The sequence below is a fragment of the Diabrotica undecimpunctata genome, chromosome 8 (genome assembly GCF_040954645.1).
Source record: "Diabrotica undecimpunctata isolate CICGRU chromosome 8, icDiaUnde3, whole genome shotgun sequence".
In the NCBI taxonomy this organism is placed as follows: Eukaryota; Metazoa; Arthropoda; class Insecta; order Coleoptera; family Chrysomelidae; genus Diabrotica; species Diabrotica undecimpunctata.
Genome location: NC_092810.1, coordinates 106,416,027 through 106,435,975, shown reverse-complemented (window position 1 = coordinate 106,435,975; position 19,949 = coordinate 106,416,027). Strand labels below are relative to the sequence as shown.

At 32.3% G+C, this 19,949-nt stretch overlaps 1 protein-coding gene across 1 annotated transcript in view; it reads left to right on the top strand.

Moving 5' to 3' along the window:
• Nucleotides 1–19,949, top strand: part of prom (prominin) — a 614,595-nt gene that overhangs the window by 157,215 nt on the left and 437,431 nt on the right. The window contains exon 6 of the mRNA XM_072540698.1: nt 14,293–14,480. Coding sequence (XP_072396799.1) covers nt 14,293–14,480 — 188 coding nt within the window. The remainder of the gene's footprint in view (nt 1–14,292; nt 14,481–19,949) is intronic.

The following is a 19,949-nucleotide window of genomic DNA, read 5'->3' as shown; positions in this document are numbered from 1 at the left end:
AAATACGGTAACTTATTGAAAAACCTAATTGATTGTTCTGATTTATTGTTACTTAATACAGGGAATCCAACTAGATTTAATTCTTATAACGGTTCATTTTCCGCCATTGATATATCCTTATGCAGTCAATCACTCTCAACTACATTATCATGGAACACTTTGAACTCATTATATAATAGTGACCACTATCCAATTTCTATAACATCAGATCACATTCATCCCCTTGATTTCCCAATATATTAGTCCTGGAAATTAAAAAATGCAAATTGGGCATCCTATCAATCCTATATCAATAATAAACTTGAAAACTTCCATTTAACCAATGATATAAACTATGATATCACCTCTTTAAATAATATTATTATAGAAGCAGCTTTAGAAAATATAGGAAAGACAAAACCCTGTAAAAGGCAACCCGTACCTTGGTGGAATAGTGAAATTGCAAAAGCACTCTCATCTTGTAAACATGCCTTTAATAAACTTAAAAAACATAATACAGACGAAAACTTACTTAATTTTAAAAAACTCAGAGCCGAATCAAGATATCTTATGAAAAAAAGCAAAAAAGATACTTGGAAAGACTACGTATCGTCCATAAATTCAACAACACCTTCACAGGTTATTTGGTCTAAAATTCGGAAACTTAAAGGTACCAACTCCTTTAGGCATATCAATGCACTAACATATAATAATGAGATCATCACCTGTAAAAAAGCTATTGGTGAAACTTTAGCCGAAGTTTACCAAGAAAATTCTAGCGACCAAAATTTAACGCCGGAATTCTTATTACATAAGCAAAATTTAGAATCATTCGAAATCGTTGATAAGGAATGTGGTGATCCATTAAATGCTACCATAACTCTTCAAGAACTAGAATACTCTATTGTAAACTCCAAAAACACATCCCCAGGACATGATGATATTCCACCAATATTCATAAAACACCTACCTTTCAGAGCAAAAATAATATTGTTAGATTTATTCAATACCTGTTTTTTAAATCATAAATTTCCAAAACTCTGGTCTCAGTCAATAACTATTCCCATTATTAAACCCAATAAACCCAAAGATATACCCTCATCGTACCGTCCTATTTCTCTCACATGCAGCATGTGCAAAATACTGGAAAAAATTCTAAATCTCCGTCTAACATGGTATTTAGAAACAAAAGATCTCCTTACCCCATTTCAGAGTGGTTTTCGCAAGGGACGGTCTACATTAGATAATCATATTTCACTGCAAACCTCAATCAATGAAGCCTTTGCAAACAATCAGAAGTTGATTGCAATATTTTTTGACATAACCCAGGCTTTTGATAGGACATGGAAACACTCTATATTAGCAACACTTAATAATTATGGAATTCAAGGTAACATGCTTGCTTTTATAAAAAAATTTTTTAAGTAATCGTTCTATACAAGTTAGAATAAATGGAATCATAAGTTCTCCAAAAATGCTAGATAATGGAATCCCTCAAGGATCCATTTTAAGTCCAACCCTATTTTTAGTGGCTTTTAATAGCATCATAAATGTAATCAGAGCTCCTATTAAAGCTAGCATTTACGCGGATGATATTGTTATTTACACCAAATCTAATAACCTAGTTTCAGCAACAAATATATTACAACTTATGTTAAATCGACTTCAAAATTGGGCATTACAAACCGGATTCAATTTTTCTGCAGAAAAAACTCAATACGTAATTTTTAGTAAAAATAACACTCACCATACAATTAATTTAAGATTAAATGATTTACCTATAAAACAGTCAACAGAAGTAAGTTTTTTAGGCCTAACTTTCGATAAAAAATTAAATTGGAATGTGCATATTAATAAATTACAACAAGCATGCCAAAACCGGTTAAACATACTTAAAATGTTATCTAATAAATTTTGGGGTGCCGACTGTAAAACATTAATTAACCTTTACAAATCACTTATTAGAAGTAAATTAGATTACGGTTGCATATCTTACGGTGCTGCAAGCAAAACTGCTTTAAAAAAACTAAATAGCATACAATCTACAGCTTTGAGATTAGCACTGGGTGCCTTCAGAACTAGTCCTATTAGTAGCTTACAAGTTTTAGCGAGAGAACCACCTCTATATATTAGACGCCAACAACTATCCCTAAACTATATAGGGAAAATATCAGCACAGAAACAACATCCAGTATTCTCCCAAATTTGCCATCCGAATATTGGTTCTACAAAACCAACTAAAAATAGTACTCCCCTTATAGAACGAATAAAATCTTCTAACTTTGATATGGATAAGCTAAATCGATCTCTACAAGTCAGTGTAAATTTTCCTCCAACCACTTACCATTGATTTAACCCTCACAAAATACCCCAAATCAACTACAAATCCGATTTTCATTAAACACTTGTACTTCGAAGTGATATCTCATTATCCTAATCATCTCCAAATTTTCAGTGATGCCTCTAAATCTCATGACGGACATGCTGCTGCATACTACTGTAAATACACTACTCACACTATATCCATACCTACAAATTGCTGCATCCTCACAGGCGAGACCACAGCCATTTTGGAAGCCTTAATTTTCTTCAAAACACGTAGTGAGAATAAATGTGTCATTATCACTGACTCATTAAATGCTCTATTAGGTGTAAAACAAATATACCCTACAAATCCAATATTTCGGGCTATAAAAAATGAGATAAATTTAATCCAATCAACTCGAAAAGAAGTAGCATTTATCTGGGTACCGTCGCATGTAGGAATAGCTGGAAATGAGAAAGTGGACAACCTAGCAAACACAAGTCGAATAAACTCACAATACACAACCAAATCAAGAAATTACCCATACTCCGATCTTAAAAGCCTAATTAAAGACCACTGTATGAACATATGGCAAGACTACTGGAAAGATTCAGGAACCAAACTATATGAGATTTATCCCCTTGTGAAGACCATCTTGAATAATCCATCCAATAGAAGGGATCAAGTAATAATTAACCGACTAAGAATTGGACACACTGCACTGACCCATACATTCTTAATCAACAAAGAACCTTCTCCAACCTGCAGAAACTGTTCTCTCCCATTGACGGTGAAGCATATTCTGACTGACTGCCAGTACCACGAAGAAACAAGAAGAAAATATGGAATCTCAGCTGACATCAAAACCACCTTAACCATAAACACTGACCATGTAATAAATTATTTAAAAGATTTACGTTTATATACATCTATTTAATGTAAATAAAATGAACTTTTGTGTACGTTACTCCACTAATAACCCTTCGTGGTTGATGTGGATTATATGTTTTTTCTAAATAAAAAAAAAAAACAATGCTACTCGATAGAGTGGTGTTATAATAACAGCTACTGAACAATAGAGGGTGGTAAGATGCTGTTTTTGAGACAAGTTCCATTTTTTCATGCGTGGGGTGTATACCCCACCATACCAACGCAGCGTTAACATATATTCAAAAAAGCATGAAATATGCGCAAAAATATGCAGTATTTTATGCAAAAATATTCAAAATGACTTGCAGTGTAACCGAAAGTCAAGAACTTTTAAGTAACGCACAAATTGCTAAGAACTTATGTTCATAAAAGTTATTTAAGTTTTTTACTAGATCTAAGAAAGTCATTAGAATAAAAAAATTAAAAAAAAGATTAGTTTATTCTTAGTAACACTAATTCTGATGATTGCCAAAAAATTATTCCTTTCAATACAAGGATTCAAATTGGAAATAAATTAAAGACTGTATTAGAAAAAAAAAATGATAGCTTTGATTGTTTGAGATCTTACGACTTGGCAAATTAGTTTACTACTAAAACAAACATGTTGCACCATAACGTCAATAGATATAGAAAGCACTTTTTCTGTGACCTTCACATTTTTAATAATTTAGAAAAACAAATTACAATGTTTTAGATTCTTAATCAAAATACCAGTTTTGTGTTTCATTTCATTTGTTTTTATTTGAAATATAAATATGTATTTTTTATATGAATTTGCATATTTAGGAAAGTTTAGAAAAAATAGCTGTATATTTTTAGTAAAAGTAATGCCTATTTATGCGCATATTTTTGTAGTGTTGTGTTGCATATGTTCCGATCTCTAGCCATAAGTATGTACAAAAAACATATCAGTCTTTTCAACTCTATTGCCAAATTGTTAAATATTAAAAAAAATTATTTTCTTTACACTCAGCCGATGAACTCTTCTCTAAATTATTGAAAAAGGCGAGCTAACATGTTACCTTGAGATAAACAGCAAACGTATGTGTGAAAAACGGACTTTGTGATCAGAATCGAGTTCTCGCAAAGCAAAGTAAATAATCGAGTGTTCAAAGGGCTGCTCTTGTTGTAGTTTACAAAATCGGACAGTCTTTTTAAAGCCAAAACATTTCGATGAAAAATTCAATGTGTGTGGGATACTTCTTCTGTTATTGAGCTATTTTCGAACGTACACCTATATATGCATGGGCGCCGTCTTTTTAAGTTTCAATAAGTATATTCCATATTAAATTATTTCTTTTTTGATAAATTTAAGTATTGAAATAAATTAAATGAAACAATCTTTCAATCTTAGCACCTACTGTCAAAAATTGAGAGTAAAAACTTATTCACCAATTTTATCTACTCAAGTATAGATCAATATAGTGTACGTAAAATGTACCATAAAAAACTATATTCCCTAATTTTGTATAGCAGCTATCGACTAAACTCTTTATCCATCCTATATCCCATATTATCTGGCTCTACAGCCCAATTTGAAACTTGGCCTCTCTGATCTAACCTCTCCATCCACTACTGTATGTAGCCATTCTCTTCCACGATCTGCCAAGGAGATTCCTGGTATCCCCATCGACATCAACTTTTCTTAGTCTTAAAAAAGATATGACTACAATAATAAAAAAAGTAGAAAAAGGTTACAAGCACAATCCAACCAGTATGAACGACTCCACGCTGCACAGCGTACGGCTATAGAAAAAGAAGAAGCTCTATTTTGTAATCTTAATTATTTATAAGCGAATCTATAAAAATATCTTCAATCTTCTACATTTTATATTACTTGTTCAAAATCTTTCACATGAAGTTTCCACAAAATAATGAACTTTGCTTAAACAAATTTGTGACCATAAGCGATTTGGAATTTACTGTTCATAAAACTAAATGTATTCATTAGTGATTATAACGCATGTTCCCAAAGTTTTCGGAAAAAATAAATTTGTATTTTCTAATTGTAAATTATTTTATGTATAATTAGTTTATTTTATTAACTAAATACGGGAAATTAAGTAAACATATTTAAGGTTTATAATGTATTTTTATAGAACAGAAAGAGGTCCGTGATCTTTGATGGCACGTAAATTTAGTCTTGCATATGCAATAAGCCTTTGGATTGTTTCTAAGTCGATCTCACGACACTTTTGCAAAATTCTTCGCCTAAGCTGATCTTTATTTTGAGCTTCCCACCCATTATGATACACCATTCGACTCAATAACAGTCCAAAATTCTTTTAGAGGCCTTACCTGAGGCACATTTGGAGGGTTGTCGTGCTTGGAAACAAAATTTGTATTTTGATCAGTTAACCAATCTGTCGTCCTCCTCGCGTAACGGCATTACGCTAGGTTGGCCAAAATATGATATCATAATTGGGGTGATTAGTATTTATAAATTGAACAAACTTAGTAAGACACCTGTCAATGCAATTGTCAGCATTGAAAACTTCACCGCAAACACGTCTAACAAACGGATGTGGAACACCAGTTTCTGAGATGGCACACCATACCAAAATTTTATCGGCAAATTTCACTTTTCTCTTAAACCTAACTTTTTCCGGGGCATCCTGTACATTGCGTGTATAAAATCCCAAAAGCTGCTTTTTTTTTCTTTTAAATCGTTTTAAATTATTTCTGGAAATTGTTCTACTTACAGCCATTCGCGAAACACTATACCTTCGACCAACATTTCGCAAAGACTTTCCTAATTGGTTCCCCATACTCTGAATTAGTCTCTATTCCCAAGCAGAAATTACAACTCTTGGCCTTCCAATTTTTGAAAAATTAAGGCATGGTATCCCATTTTCGCACTCTATAATTGTCTGGTACATCGTTGACACAGACATATTTTGAGCACACATGTTCAACTAAACGATAAAAATACTTTGACGAATATTAAGTTTGTACGATATCTTAACGAACCGTATTTGTCAAAACTAATATTGTTTATAACGTTTAAGTTGTTTACTAACTTTGGTTTCCACTGGCAACTTGATCCAATGCTTCGTACCAATAAGATTTTTAAATCTAAAATTTCCGAAAACTTAGGGGATATACGTTTAAAGCAGAAGATGAGTAAGTAAAGAAGAATAAAAACCGAATTATTAACCGAAAATTAAAACGAATCGACTCTTCTCTCAATAAAAATAAATAGGTGAAGCTTACTTTTAGTTATTGAAAGAGTTTCCCGCAATGTCGATAAATGCTAGAATTTCTTCTGAAATATTTTACTCTAATAAAGTCTAAATAGATCGTTTGTACCATTTTCTGAAAAGATTAGACAATGTCACACTTCAGACATCTCTTAGGCAGTAGACAAATAGTAGAATATTTCTTTCAATCAATTTTTAATAAAGAAATGGTTCTATTAAGAACAGACAGAAACTATATATATATATATATATATATATATATATATATATATATATATATATATATATATATATATATATATATATATATATATATATATATATATATATATATATATATATATATGTACATATATATATATATATATATATATATATATATATATATATATATACAATAGTACTAAAGGCCTTAGAGGCCCATAGCTTGAAATTTTGTTCTTTCTTCATTTTCGCTTTTTTTTATGTACTGAGATATTCTCTGGCTCGATATGTGATTTTTCTCCATTCCTTTTTGTTATTCATTTTCTTTTCTAGCCTTCTAGTCCATTTTTTTTCATATCTTTTTCTACCTCTTGATTCCATCCATGTTTTGGGCTTCCTTTTCCATTTTTTAAGCTATAGTGTAGTTTAGTACCCTTTTTGGAGTCCTCGTGTTCGGAATCCTGACCAGGTGACCTTGCCATCTTAGTCTCTGTGCTTTTATAACTCCTATTAGGTTGATTATATAATTCCTTTAACTCATGATTTGATTTTCTTATCCATAAACCGTCTCTTATTATTCCTCCATATATCTTCCTTAGGATTTTTCTTTCCTATATCGCACCTTGAAAACCATAGGGCAGTAACTGCAAAAATCATAATGTTGAGTTATGAGCTTTTCAATTTTTTTTAAACTTAATATTATTTACTGTTATTCCAAAAATTAAGCTACAAACCTGGTATTTAGCATAATTGTCTTTAATTTTGCATATTTTTATATGCAGTAAGGAGTATGTGAAATTTATTTCAGCAAATAGGTATTTTAGCACATACGGCCATATGGTTTTAAAATATATATCAATTTTGGAAAATGATGCTGTAAAAATTCATATCAAATAAAAGTTTTTTTATTTAAGATTGTACTTATTTATTACAATTTTTTGGTTTTAACACTTAATCAAAATCATGCATATTGTATTCTGTTTGTTCGGTTTCTACTGTTCCATTGTTCACATGCAAATCTTCATAAAACCTATGGTAGTGCTCTTGAATAACATTAGCCTTACACAGTGAGAGCAGATCTTGTTTTTTTAGATTGGATATTCCTGGTGGATGTGAATATGCTTTACTTAGTTCCATATTAGCCACCAACCCTCGTTGTCTTCGCCTTATATTAATGGTTCTGAACTCTGTATCATTGTAGCTTGTCTTAAACTGAAACTTATTTTCAAGTGTCTTCTCCACCTTGATTATCTTAATCTTATTCCAGACGAACCGATTTCCTTCTTCGTAAATATTATAATTGTTCCCCATTTCCTTACATAATTTTTTAAAGTCCAATATATCCGTTGTAGACATTTCATTAATTTTGTAAGGTTCAGCTGTTTTTTTCGCTGTTTGAACTACTGTGACCCATTGCGCAGGCACATAAATTGGTCCTCTTTTTAATGCCCTTTTTTTTGTTTCTCAATCAAAGAATGCATGTTATCTCCCTCATTTTGGGAGTGACCTGTTATCAAAAATTTGTGGGTAATTTTAGGTATGTTCAATTTCTGTACTGCATAAAGATAAAGACAGACAATATACTAATTCTTATTTTGCCCACTGAAGTTATCTGAATATAATATTATTTCCTGTTCTTTGGCTCAGAAATTGTAACAGGCATGAAGCTATTTCGTTTGGACCACGATTAGCAATTCCCTCGAACCAAAGGTAGCAGTGTCCTGCTTTGTGGTCAGGTCAAAAATTGTGAAATTAAATGTTGATAATCTTCTTTTGCAATTAAATAAGGAGACATCGCCTGAAGGTGTCGGTAATACGGCTTGTAAGTCAAAACAAGCAGTAATGCAAGTATTGGATTTTGCAGATTTTGAGTCATTTTCTTTTTCTTTTCTACTAAGTTCCACTTCTTGACGGTGAGTATTATAGGCTGCTTCTAATGTAGTTTTATCTAATGAATTTCTGTAACTTTCACATATTGAGCAGAGGTCTTTTTTGGGCTCAAAGAAACTTATATTAAATTCCATGTTAAATATGGTCCGTAACGTAGCGTAATTTCCGAACACCGAACCTTTTCTTCGCAAAATTTTATATAATCGCGATGAATATCAGCCAGAGTTTTGTCACCACTGACGAATTCTCTGGTAGTTTGTTTTCTTAAGTAGTGAGATTCCACTCTAGGAATGGATTCGATGTAACTCATGTTTTGTTTCACGACTTCGTCGATTCTTTTTCTTGTGACTTCCTCTTGTCTTGTTCGCTTGTCTTTTGGGATAAACCCATCTACAGTACGACGTTGTATATTTGTTACAGTCTTGTCGCTTATTCCCAGTGTTGCAATAAAATTGTGCTTATACACTCTGTTTCTTGCCTTCCACTTCGAAGAAATAGGCATAGTTTGCTTTACGATTACTGTTTGGATTTACTCTTCTATATTTCACAGTAGGTTTTTCCATTCCATAGTTTTGCCATTAACATAATCCATTCCTGAATTGCGTAATTTCTTTCTTTTATTTTTTCCCCATTCCTCCGGTTGACCTTTCCTCTTTCTACTTTTCTTTTGAGGGCTTATCTCCACAACACCTTTATTTTTAAGAGTATTAGAATCAGTAACACTATTCAGTCTTGGACAAATTGCCTCATCTGTGTTGTCATCCGAAGGTGAATTCGATTTGGTTTGAGGGTGCCAGGTACGATCGTCGTCACTGAGTTCTCCAAATAATGACTCGGATGAGCATATTTCCTCATTATCACTTGATTTTGATGACGGTTGAATATCACTTGGATCGTTATAAACAGATATTTCATTTTGATCACCAATGTTGTATGACTTAATAACCTTGTTGGTTCCCTCATTTCCTCTCGTTTCCTTAAGTATAGTAGTGATTAAATCAACCGTAATGTTCTTCGTTTCCACTGAGTCATACTGCAAGAAAAAAATAAACCGAAGGTAATAACAATTTTGATTTATAGACGTTATATTAGAGGGAGCGCATAAAATGCAATACAAAAAGAAGGCGTGTAAACTCCATCTTCTCACGTAATTGAGCGAGAGACGCCCGTGCTCCTCAGTGGCATAAATGGAAAAAAATTGTTACAAGTAGTTACCGTCTCATAGAGGATGTCAAATTCATGTGCTAAAAGTACTCGTAAAGTACTAGGCAAGCTGCTACTACGGGATGTTACGTTTAACTAAATTAAAAACGATTGTTTACTCACAACACAACAGACAAAAGTAGTTACAGGCAATGTTACATTTTTGCCAGGCTTGAAAAACCATTTGGCATTAACTGCTGATATTGCCAGATGGATCTGAGTTTTCGTTCCCATTTAAGAACCATAGAGCAACAACTGCAGATAATGCCTGATGGTATAAAAAGATGAATAGATTTTTTACAAAAGCCATAAGGACGTATCTTTCTGGTGCCGAATTTAAAATTCGTTGCAGATGCTGCTAAATAGCATTCAAAAATAGATTTTTTTTTCTATTAGACTGCATTAAAAGGTAATTTTATGAAAAAATTGCAGATATTGCCATATGGTTTTCAAGGTGCGATATCTCCAGTAAATTTTGTTCATTTTTTGTCATTATCCATGTCTCACTTTAGTATGTTACTATTGGTTGTATAGTTGTTTTGTATAACTGTATTTTTGCTTTTCTCAATAAAAACTTGCTTTTTAATATTCCACTAAGAGCATGTACACTTCTATTGTCTTCCATTACTCTAGCTTGTATTTTTCTTCTTTAATGTTAGGTTTACGTGATTTTATTGCACCTAGGTACGTATATCTTTCTACCATTTCGAATTCTTATGATGATTCTTCTTTTACTTTTACTTTAAACTTTTGTCCATCCCTGAACTGATCATCTGTCCACTACATACATTTTGTTTTAGTTTAATTTATTTAAAGTCCCATTTTCTTTGCTGCTTTTACTATTCTCTGTACTATCTTCTGTAGCTCTTTTTTTCCTCTTGCCAGCAACACTACATCATCCGCAAATGCCAAAACTTAATGTCTTTTATAATAGAGGAGTCCTCTATTGATTTTTGATTCTCGCATCATTTTTTTTATGCATAAATTGAAGAAAAATGATGACAAAGGATCGTCCTGCCTTCATCCTTCGTTTACTATAAATTTGTCCGATGCATGATTGTTTACTTTGACTATGTTTTCTGTATTCTCTAAAGTAAGATGTATCATGTTACGCAACTTTCTGCTAAGTCCCAGTTCCTCAAGGATCTCTTTTAATGCCTTCCTCTTTATTCTATCGTATGCTTGCTGGAAGTCGATGAATAGCCCTATCGTTGGTAAGTTGTGTTCATAGCTTTCTGCTTGTAATTCTCTGATTACAAATACTTGGTCCGTTGTGCTTCGCCCTCGTCTAAATCCGCACTGATATTCGCCTATTATATTTTCAACTTCTTTTTCTAGCTTATCTTTTATGGATTTTGATAGGATTTTATATGTGGTATTTAGTAACACTGCCCCTCTGTAATTAGTGCATTCTGTTTTGTTTCCTTTTTTGTGTAATGGGCAAATAATTGCTTCCTTCTAATATTCTGGTATTCGTTTTTTTATTCATATTTCCTTTATGATATTGTATATCCAATCATTTGGCAATTTTCCAGCATATTTCATCATCTTTGCTGTTATGTTATCTCTTCCAGCGCATTTGTTGTTTTTCAGATTTTTTATGTTCTCCTCGATTTGTTCTTTGCTGGGTGAATTATCTTCTATGTATTCTAAGTGTTCGATTCTTGCTTCTGCTTCCATACATTTTCTTTGGTTTGACTTATTATTGCCATTTACTAATTCATCAAAATACTCTTTCCATCTTTCGCCTATTTCTGCTTCACCGCTTATATTATTTTCTGCATTATTTTTAACGAATATGGGTTTTTGTTGGAAACCTCTTTTTCATTTCTAGCACTTTGATATATGTTTTTTATTTCTTTATTTCTGTAATTTTCTTCTATTTCTTTTAGCTTATTTTCTATGTGTTTTCTCTTCTTTTCTCTTAGCATCATTTTTACTTTTTGTCTTTGTCTTTGCTCCATAGATCTTTTCTTTGTCTCTGTTGTTTCTTTCGTGATCATTTCCATCCTTAATGATTTTGTCCATTTGTTCTCAGTTTGCTCTTCTATTTGTATCTTTTTTAGTTCTCTTTCCATTTTTTCCTTGCACATTCCTTGCTCTTTCTTTGTTGCTAATTGAATTGTGTTAAGTATACATTTCTTTTCTTTTATTTTATTTTTGTTTTCTGATATCAGTTGCTTAATTTTGATACCCACCATGTAATGATCTGAGTCAGCGTCTGGTCTTATGTATGTTCTTTTCTTTTTTATATATCGCTGTTCTTCTTTTACGAGCACGTGGTCTATTTGGTTTTTAGTCTGTCTATCTGGCGATATCCATGTTTTCTTGTGTATTTTTTTTCTTTCGAAATATGTGCTCATTATGATCATATTTTTTTCTCTTGCGAAATCTATCAGGAATTGTACGTTCTCATTAGTTTTCTTTTGTTTACTATATTTTCCTATTTTCGGTCTAAATACTTCTTCCTTCCCTCCCTCTTTTGGCATTTGCGTCGGCTAAAATAATTTTCATATCATATCTGGGTATATTTTCGATTGTTCTGTTTAATTCACCGTTTAATTTTTTGGTATTTTCCCCTTGAACCTGATAGTACATATGCGGTCTGATACTGGTTTAAACTCTATTATTGCTTCTTTTAGCTCTTTTCTTATCATAAAACCTTTGCCTAACGTTCAATTTTTTCCGCCGCTGTTAAAAACACTGTATCTTTTATTTCTAATATATCATTTCCAAGCTGTTTTTCTCCTGCAAAGCTACTATGTCAAAATGGAACTTTTCGATTTCTTTCGCTAAATGTTTAAGTTTGCCTTCTCGATATGCCTCTTACATTCCATCTTCCTAACAGTAAGTATTCTTTTCGACATGTTTTCTTCTGTTTTGGTCCAGTTTTCAATTTTTCCCTTTTTTTTTCTTTTTTTTTTTGTATTATCGCTAACCTTTTTCTGTGCTTGTTTCATCAACGTTATTCCAGTAGTAAAGTTTGTTGCTAGTTTTTTTATGTTGTTTTGACTATTGCGCCTTCTTTGTCATTCCACTTCCATTCACTGCTATTTACCCATATTTTTTTACTCCAATCTTGACTTCATTTCCTTTATTTCTTTCTTCTTGAGCAATGTTTCTAATCGTTTTCTGTATTTCTCGTTCTTTTATGGTTGTATCTTTGTTGATATATACTTTGTGCTCTTTAATTTCTTTTAACTTGTGCTTTTTTCCATTTTTTTTCTTTTTTCCTCTTGGTTTTCTAATTTAATTAGGCATGTTTTTTTCGCCTTACTTGTGAGCATTTTAATCTCTACTCCTATATGTTGTTTGATGAAATTGTTGATTGTTCCTTTTAACCCTGCTTGCTCATATGTGTCTATCCTTAGGCCATTCATAACTATGTTATTTATTCTTCGGTCTTTCTCCATAACTTCCATGTATTTTGTTATTTCTCTGAGTTTCTCTTTGATCTCTATATTTTCTTGTTTTAGTTCTGCATTTTCTTTTCTCAGCTCTGTTTTCCATATTGAGCTTTTCTATTGTTTCCTTGCTTAGTTTTTGATTTCTTTTTATTTCCTTAATGGCATCGGTGAGGTGGCCCATCATTATTAGTTATTGATCAATTTTTGTTTCCTCATTGTTTTTCTCTGAAGTTTTTATTGGTGTTCTCGAGAACTTTTTGCTTTTTCTGCAAATGTTTTCTTCTTCCTCGCTGTCTTTAAGAAAGGACAGATACCTTCCTTTTTGACCCTCCTTCTGAATGCGTATCAGTACTGTCTACATTTTTCAGATATTTTTCCATTTTTTTGCGCCAAAAACTGACTTCTACCTTAACAGTTCAGATAAGACAGCGTTAACCGTACTGATTTTATGTTTATTAACCGTTGTTATTTTTCTGTGTCTACTCCGAAAGTCTACTCACAACGACAACGACGCAATTTCAAAGGTCAGAGTTTCGTTTCTATGCTTTCATGTTAAATAGGCTTATCAATTATAGTGATCTTACTTTTTATAGGGCCTTGGTGGTTTCCGATGTTATTTCACCGATTTTAAAGTTTTTTTCTTAGCACTATCCTTCACTTAATGACTTATATTGTTCACTGGATCGTTTCAATAATTTATTTCCCGTTACATCTCTCAGAAATTCGAGTTTGCAGACGACAAATAAAATATTTGTTTACGTTTTGGCTACCGTGTTGCCATTAGAGACAGAAACTTACTAAATTTAATAACTTGCTGGTGATTGCTTTTATATTTTAATTGAATATATTTAATATTTAACATATTTTATATTTTTAAAAATCTATATGTATAAACACTTATGTTCTAATAATGTGTTCAAACGGTAATAAAATTATTATTTACAGTTCTATTAAATTACCTTATCAAAACGAGTTTTTTGCATGAGAACGGGCTAATCATTTCTTAAATAACTTCTGGTAGGAGTCTTGGTTTGATATTATACGTTCTGTTAAATGAAATATATTCCGAATTAAGATAGTCTATCGTGGTTTCATTGTAACCCAAAATACACTCTATTTTTTTTAAAGTGCCATTTTATACAACTGAAAACTTAAGTCTTTATTTTATTTTCAGCCTTGCTATGGCCGTTATTTTGGCAGCAAATGAACAAATTTCCAGATCAACGTCGAAGTCTCCGCTATCGACAAACATCGTTTATGAGGATATCAACACCTTCCTTCGCAACACTCACATGCAAATTTCCTTTGTCGTGACCTCTTCAACGGACATTGCCATCGAAGACATCAGAGAAGATATGGAGGGTAAAATTTACTGGTGTATTACTTCCAATTTATGACTAAAAATACAGGGTTTTAAAATGTTTTTCTGTGTCTGTTGGTATATATAACTTTAAAGTTTTGGTATAGAGAATGATTTGTAAGGAATATATTTTAGCTGCTGGTTCGATAGAAGTAAATATTAATTTTTTGTTATTAACTAAAGATATATATTGCTATTTAACTCAAAAACTCACATAATTACAAATATTACATATCTACTCAAATTAATAATTATTGGTTACAAAACGATTAGCACGGATACGTATTAAAGTATTATTGCCAATAGTATTCTAATCTAAGTCTGCCTCGGTGGATTTATATAATGAAAATCAAATATTCTCAAAACAGCTACCGGGTGATGGTCGAATTCATGCGAAAATCTGAAATTCTAGAAGGCCTGTATTTTTTACCATAGTTCACGACATAGAGGCTTCTCGAGATTCTCCAACACACAGGAACTGTTTACCATGAACAGTCCCTTTAGGTGTAGGACCTTTGTTTTACTCAGTCGCGTCAGTGGCACCCTATAAACAAGGTCGTGTATCTTCTTAGTGACCAAGTTCGGTCCCTCCCAGGCCGCTGCAACCTAGGACTTTTTAATTGGTAAAGCCAGACTGCATCACCCCATTTGAAGCTATCAAGAGTCGATTTACAATCGAAACCTACCTTTATCCCATCACTGGTGAGTTGCAGCTTATTCCTGGCTAAATTGTGGACCTTAATCATTTGATGCTTTATGCCGCTGACATACTCTGTGGGTGACTTTTTGTCCACATCTCTGTCTAGTAGGTTGCACTAAGTCAATTGCATTGCTAGAATGTAACCAGTTGCTTCGTGTTAAAAGCTTCTCTAGGCTAGTAGAATCAGAGGCACCAGTGTATCTTAGTGTCCCTGGTTGTACAAACAGGAACAGGTAGTTATTTATAGTTCGCTAATGCCTTTCTATCATGCCTTCCGACTGAGAATTAATCGGTGTAACCTATTCTTCTTAATTTCCAGTAAAACCATCATCAAAACCATCTTCCAAAATGCCGATTCGAAGTTGTGACTCTAATCGGAATAAGGTAGAAGTGGAACCTCATCTCGAAAAATGACATTCTCGATGGTCGTCTCGAAAGGTCGTAAAAATTCCCATGATTAGGTTATATTTCTGTACTTTTATTACTTTCTCGTAGATTCCCAACTATAGTTAAATTGTAAGAAAGTTTTAAGAGGTCTGCCGCTGTCGGTATTGACATAAACCAATTATCCATGGTTATATTACGTATACTTCCGTATATTCGGTACCTACGTTACACAGCATTACTATTTTTAGTCTATATTTTGCTGGCTTGTTTGGGATATACATCTTCCCCTAAAAGCCAGTAGCTGTTTATCGATTGTTACGTATGATTTGTGCTTATAAGACGTTTTGCAGTTTTGAATAATATCATCCCATAATTTCATGCATGGCTGCTAATAGGTCTGTTTTCTTTCTGCTTGGTCTAGAAATTTTGTCATCAAACATGTGTCTTATCGATAAATGATTGTCTTTTTGGGCAACAGCAAAAGTAAGTAGTCCTAGGAGTGCATGCAATTCGTCAATATTTACTTTTAAGTTTGTAAGTTTTTCAATTTTATATTTTTGTGCAATAACAGAAATTTCAACATTTGTATATCCTACAATTTCTTCCAGAGAAATTGGACTCATAAAACATTAAAAATTAAGTTTTTATTTTGACTTTTTAAATCGTCAGCTTATCGTATAGGTGGTCAACCTATTCTTCTCTTGTCTTCCCTTGGTCTCCATTCTAATAACCTTTTTGTCCATTGTCCATCTGTCATTCTAGCTATGTGTCCTACCCATCTCTGTTTTAGTCTAGCTATCCTTTTGATAACTAGATAACCACTCACCTTGGTTTTTCTCCTGACCACTTCGTTTGTTATTTTGTCTCGCAGAGTTATTCATAACATGGATCGCTCCATTCTTCCCTGGGTGACTCTTAGTTTGGTAGCTGAGGCTTTTGTTAAACTGAGTATTTGAGCTCCATATGTCAACACTGGGAGGAGGCATTGATTAAATATTTTTCTGTTTAGGCATGTGATCAGCTTACTTTTAAAAGCTTCTTTCAGTTTTACATATTATGCTGCTTACCCTCCTATTTATTCTCTTCAGTTCATGGGTCTGATTATTCCTGCCAATCATAATTTTATGTCCTAGGTATTTATATTTATTTACGAGTTCTACTTCTTGTTCAACATTACTGATGTTCTGTTTGTGGCCAAATTTGTCATTATTTTTGTTTTCGAGATGTTTATATTTAAACCTACATTTTCTGTAGCCATAATGAATTTCTGTACCATCTCTCTTGCCATTCCTAAATACTCAGCTATTACGACTATATCATCGGCAGAACGTAAGCTCTTTAGATATTCTCCATCTATATCTATTCCCTTTGTCAGCCAATCCAAATTCTTTAATGCATGTTTCAGCAGTGTTAAGAAGTTTAGCTGACATTGGATCTCTTTGTTTAACCTCCCGCTCTATTTTTGTGCGATTACTATTAGTATGTAATTTGACAGTGGTTGTTGCCTATATTGTATAATAATTTTGTATACCTATAGTCTAGTCTGTATTCTTTAAGCGCCTGTAGTATTTTACTTAGCTCAACTGTGTCAAAGGCTTTGAAAAAATTGACAAATATTAGTAATATAGGTTTATTGTATTTTACTACATTTCATTTCATTTCTTTCAGGGCCTTCAGGGATTTTTTTATATCGAGCATTAAATCTTATCCTTGGTTTAGTACCCCAGTTTTTACTGTAATTGGAAGTTGCGTATTCTTATCTTTTTCTCTTGATCTATATAGCTCTATGCTCTCTCTTCGACTATTATTAATATTTTATTTCTGTTCGTAGTTTCTTCTCCAGCTCTATTTCTCAGTTTGCTTTTTTTTTCCTTTTGCAGGCTCCTTGTCAAACCTTTCATGTCAGTATTTTGCTCTATTGCTTGTTTAGTTTTTTATAATTTGTAGGTTATTAGGTCTTTTCTTAATGCCTTTGTGATCATCTTATTTATTTTATTTAGCTCTTTTTTGCTTTTAATGTTATCTTCTTCCCTCTGTTGCCTTTGGTCTATAAGGGTTTTCGTAAGTGGACTTAGTTTTTCATTCTGTTTTTTTTTGTTATACAATATTTATTATGAACCTGTTGCTTTGTGTTGACTATTTGTTTGTTCAGTATATTGATGTCTGTTCTTGTTGTGTCTTTCAATTAATTATCAATATATTTTTTGAATCGACGCAATCTCTTTCTAAAACATATGTAACTGGTTCTTTTTCATAGATCTTCGTTACTGATCCTGTCTTTTTTTTTATTACTCCTATTATTGAACTCTCCACCCTTTTTTACTCTACTCTTAGTTTTAAAGCATTTTTTCTTGTTAGGGACAGTGTTTGTGCAACAAAGGTCATTACTGGCAGAACACACTGATCGAAGACTTTCCGCTTCAGATTAATCGGTATGTTGCCGTCTTTAAATACGTTTTTAAGGCTCCCTATGATGCCCATCCATGTACTATTCTTCTTGATACCTCACTTGTTTGGTTGTTCTGGCCTATTCTATTTTCGTGTCCAAGGTATAGGTACTCGTATTTCTCAACAATTTCTTCTTTGTCTTTCTGAATTTTTAAATTGTCACCGGGCACGAGGTTTGTTATGAATTTTGTTTTGGGAATATTGATTTTTAAACCGATTTCTCTGCAGGCTTTTTATAATTCTTCTAACATGAAGTTGATTTTGCCTAGATCATCTCCTATTAAAACTAAGTCATCAGCTATCTCAGATGGTGTACTCTTTCTCAGTCGACACATATCACTTTATATATTATATCACATATAATCTCAATCCAAGTGTGTTACCCTGTCTGATACCTCTTTAATTTTTATGTCTTTACTGTTTTCGTGTTAAGTCGCATTTCTATAAATATTGCATACTAATTTGGAGTAACGGTTATTAAAGCGACTTTTATTTATTACTTTAATTAAAGTATCTAGTTCTACCTAGTCAAACGCTTTGTGAAAATCTATAAACAGTAATACAAGAGGTCTATTGTATTCTGTGGATTTTTTAATAAGTTGCTTTATCATTTGAAGGTGGTCGTTGGTACCAAATTTTAAACGAAATCCCCCTTACTGTCTGGTTTTGTACATGTCTAGTTTTTTATTTAATCTGGTTGTTCTGATTCTTATGAGTATTTTTCACCTATGGCTTAAGAGGCTAATGCGTCAATAATTTTCTAGGTCAGTTTTATCTCCTTTTTTTGTAGCAGAATCATTACTGCCTTATTCTATTTAGACTTTATCGATTTTTTCTCGTAAGCATAAATTAAAAAGTTCTTTATTTTAAGGATCAGAGTCTAGTCCCAGTTCTTGAGCTTCTGGTGATTTATTGTCTTCCATCTTATCCATTACTTGTCTGATTTCACTATGTGTTATGTCTGGTATTAGTTCAAAACCTTTATTTAATACGTTTTTTTAGTTGCCTTTTTTTATCCTAATTTTAGTGTCCCGTATATACTGCTGTATAGTTCTTGATATAAATCTTCCAGTTTTTAACACAGCTCAGTCCAATTGGTTATTATTTTACTCTATTTATTTTTTAATTTGTTTACTTAACTCCTTCCAATTTTTAATATTCTTTGAAGTATCTTCAAGCTTGTATTTGCCTGAATCGGATGTTAGATTTTTTTGTTAGTATATTTTCTCAAATCTTCTCTGACTGCTCTTTGTACTTCTTGATTCATTTACCGCATTTTATATTTTTTCTTTGTTTCATTAGGGTTTTGGTTGCACTGCTTTTGTTCATTATAGTACAATTTTTTTTGGCTTTCTCGGATAGCTTGTGTTATGCAATAATCGGTGTCTTTCCTTGTCTAGATATATTTTAACTTAAGCGCCTAGTATCTTTACGAAACTCAAACAGCGATAGCATACCTTAAAAATAACCAAACAAAAGCTGTTCTGATGAAATATGTAATCAAATAAGGTTGTGTACTACGGCCCATGCTTTCTAACATTTACTCTGAGATATTATCCCAAAATGTACTCAATGGAGCAGAATGTGGCATAAAAAATGTTGTTCTGAAGCTATTTTCTTGTGACATTTTAAAGCAATTACTACTTTAATGGAAATAAGCCACAGTTGAAGTTTAAAATAAGTTTATTGACGTTCAAATATCCACGCCGGAAATCGTTCTCAAAATACAAACATTAATAAATTAAATGAATTTATTAATAATTAATTATATATATATATATATATATATATATATATATATATATATATATATATATATATATATATAGATATAATGGCTATACACCCCAGTGTGGGGTTAAACCGCAAATGCTTTCTAGATCCAATTTCTTAAGTGGATCAGTCTTTTTTGTTTATCTTATCTTCTTGACAATAT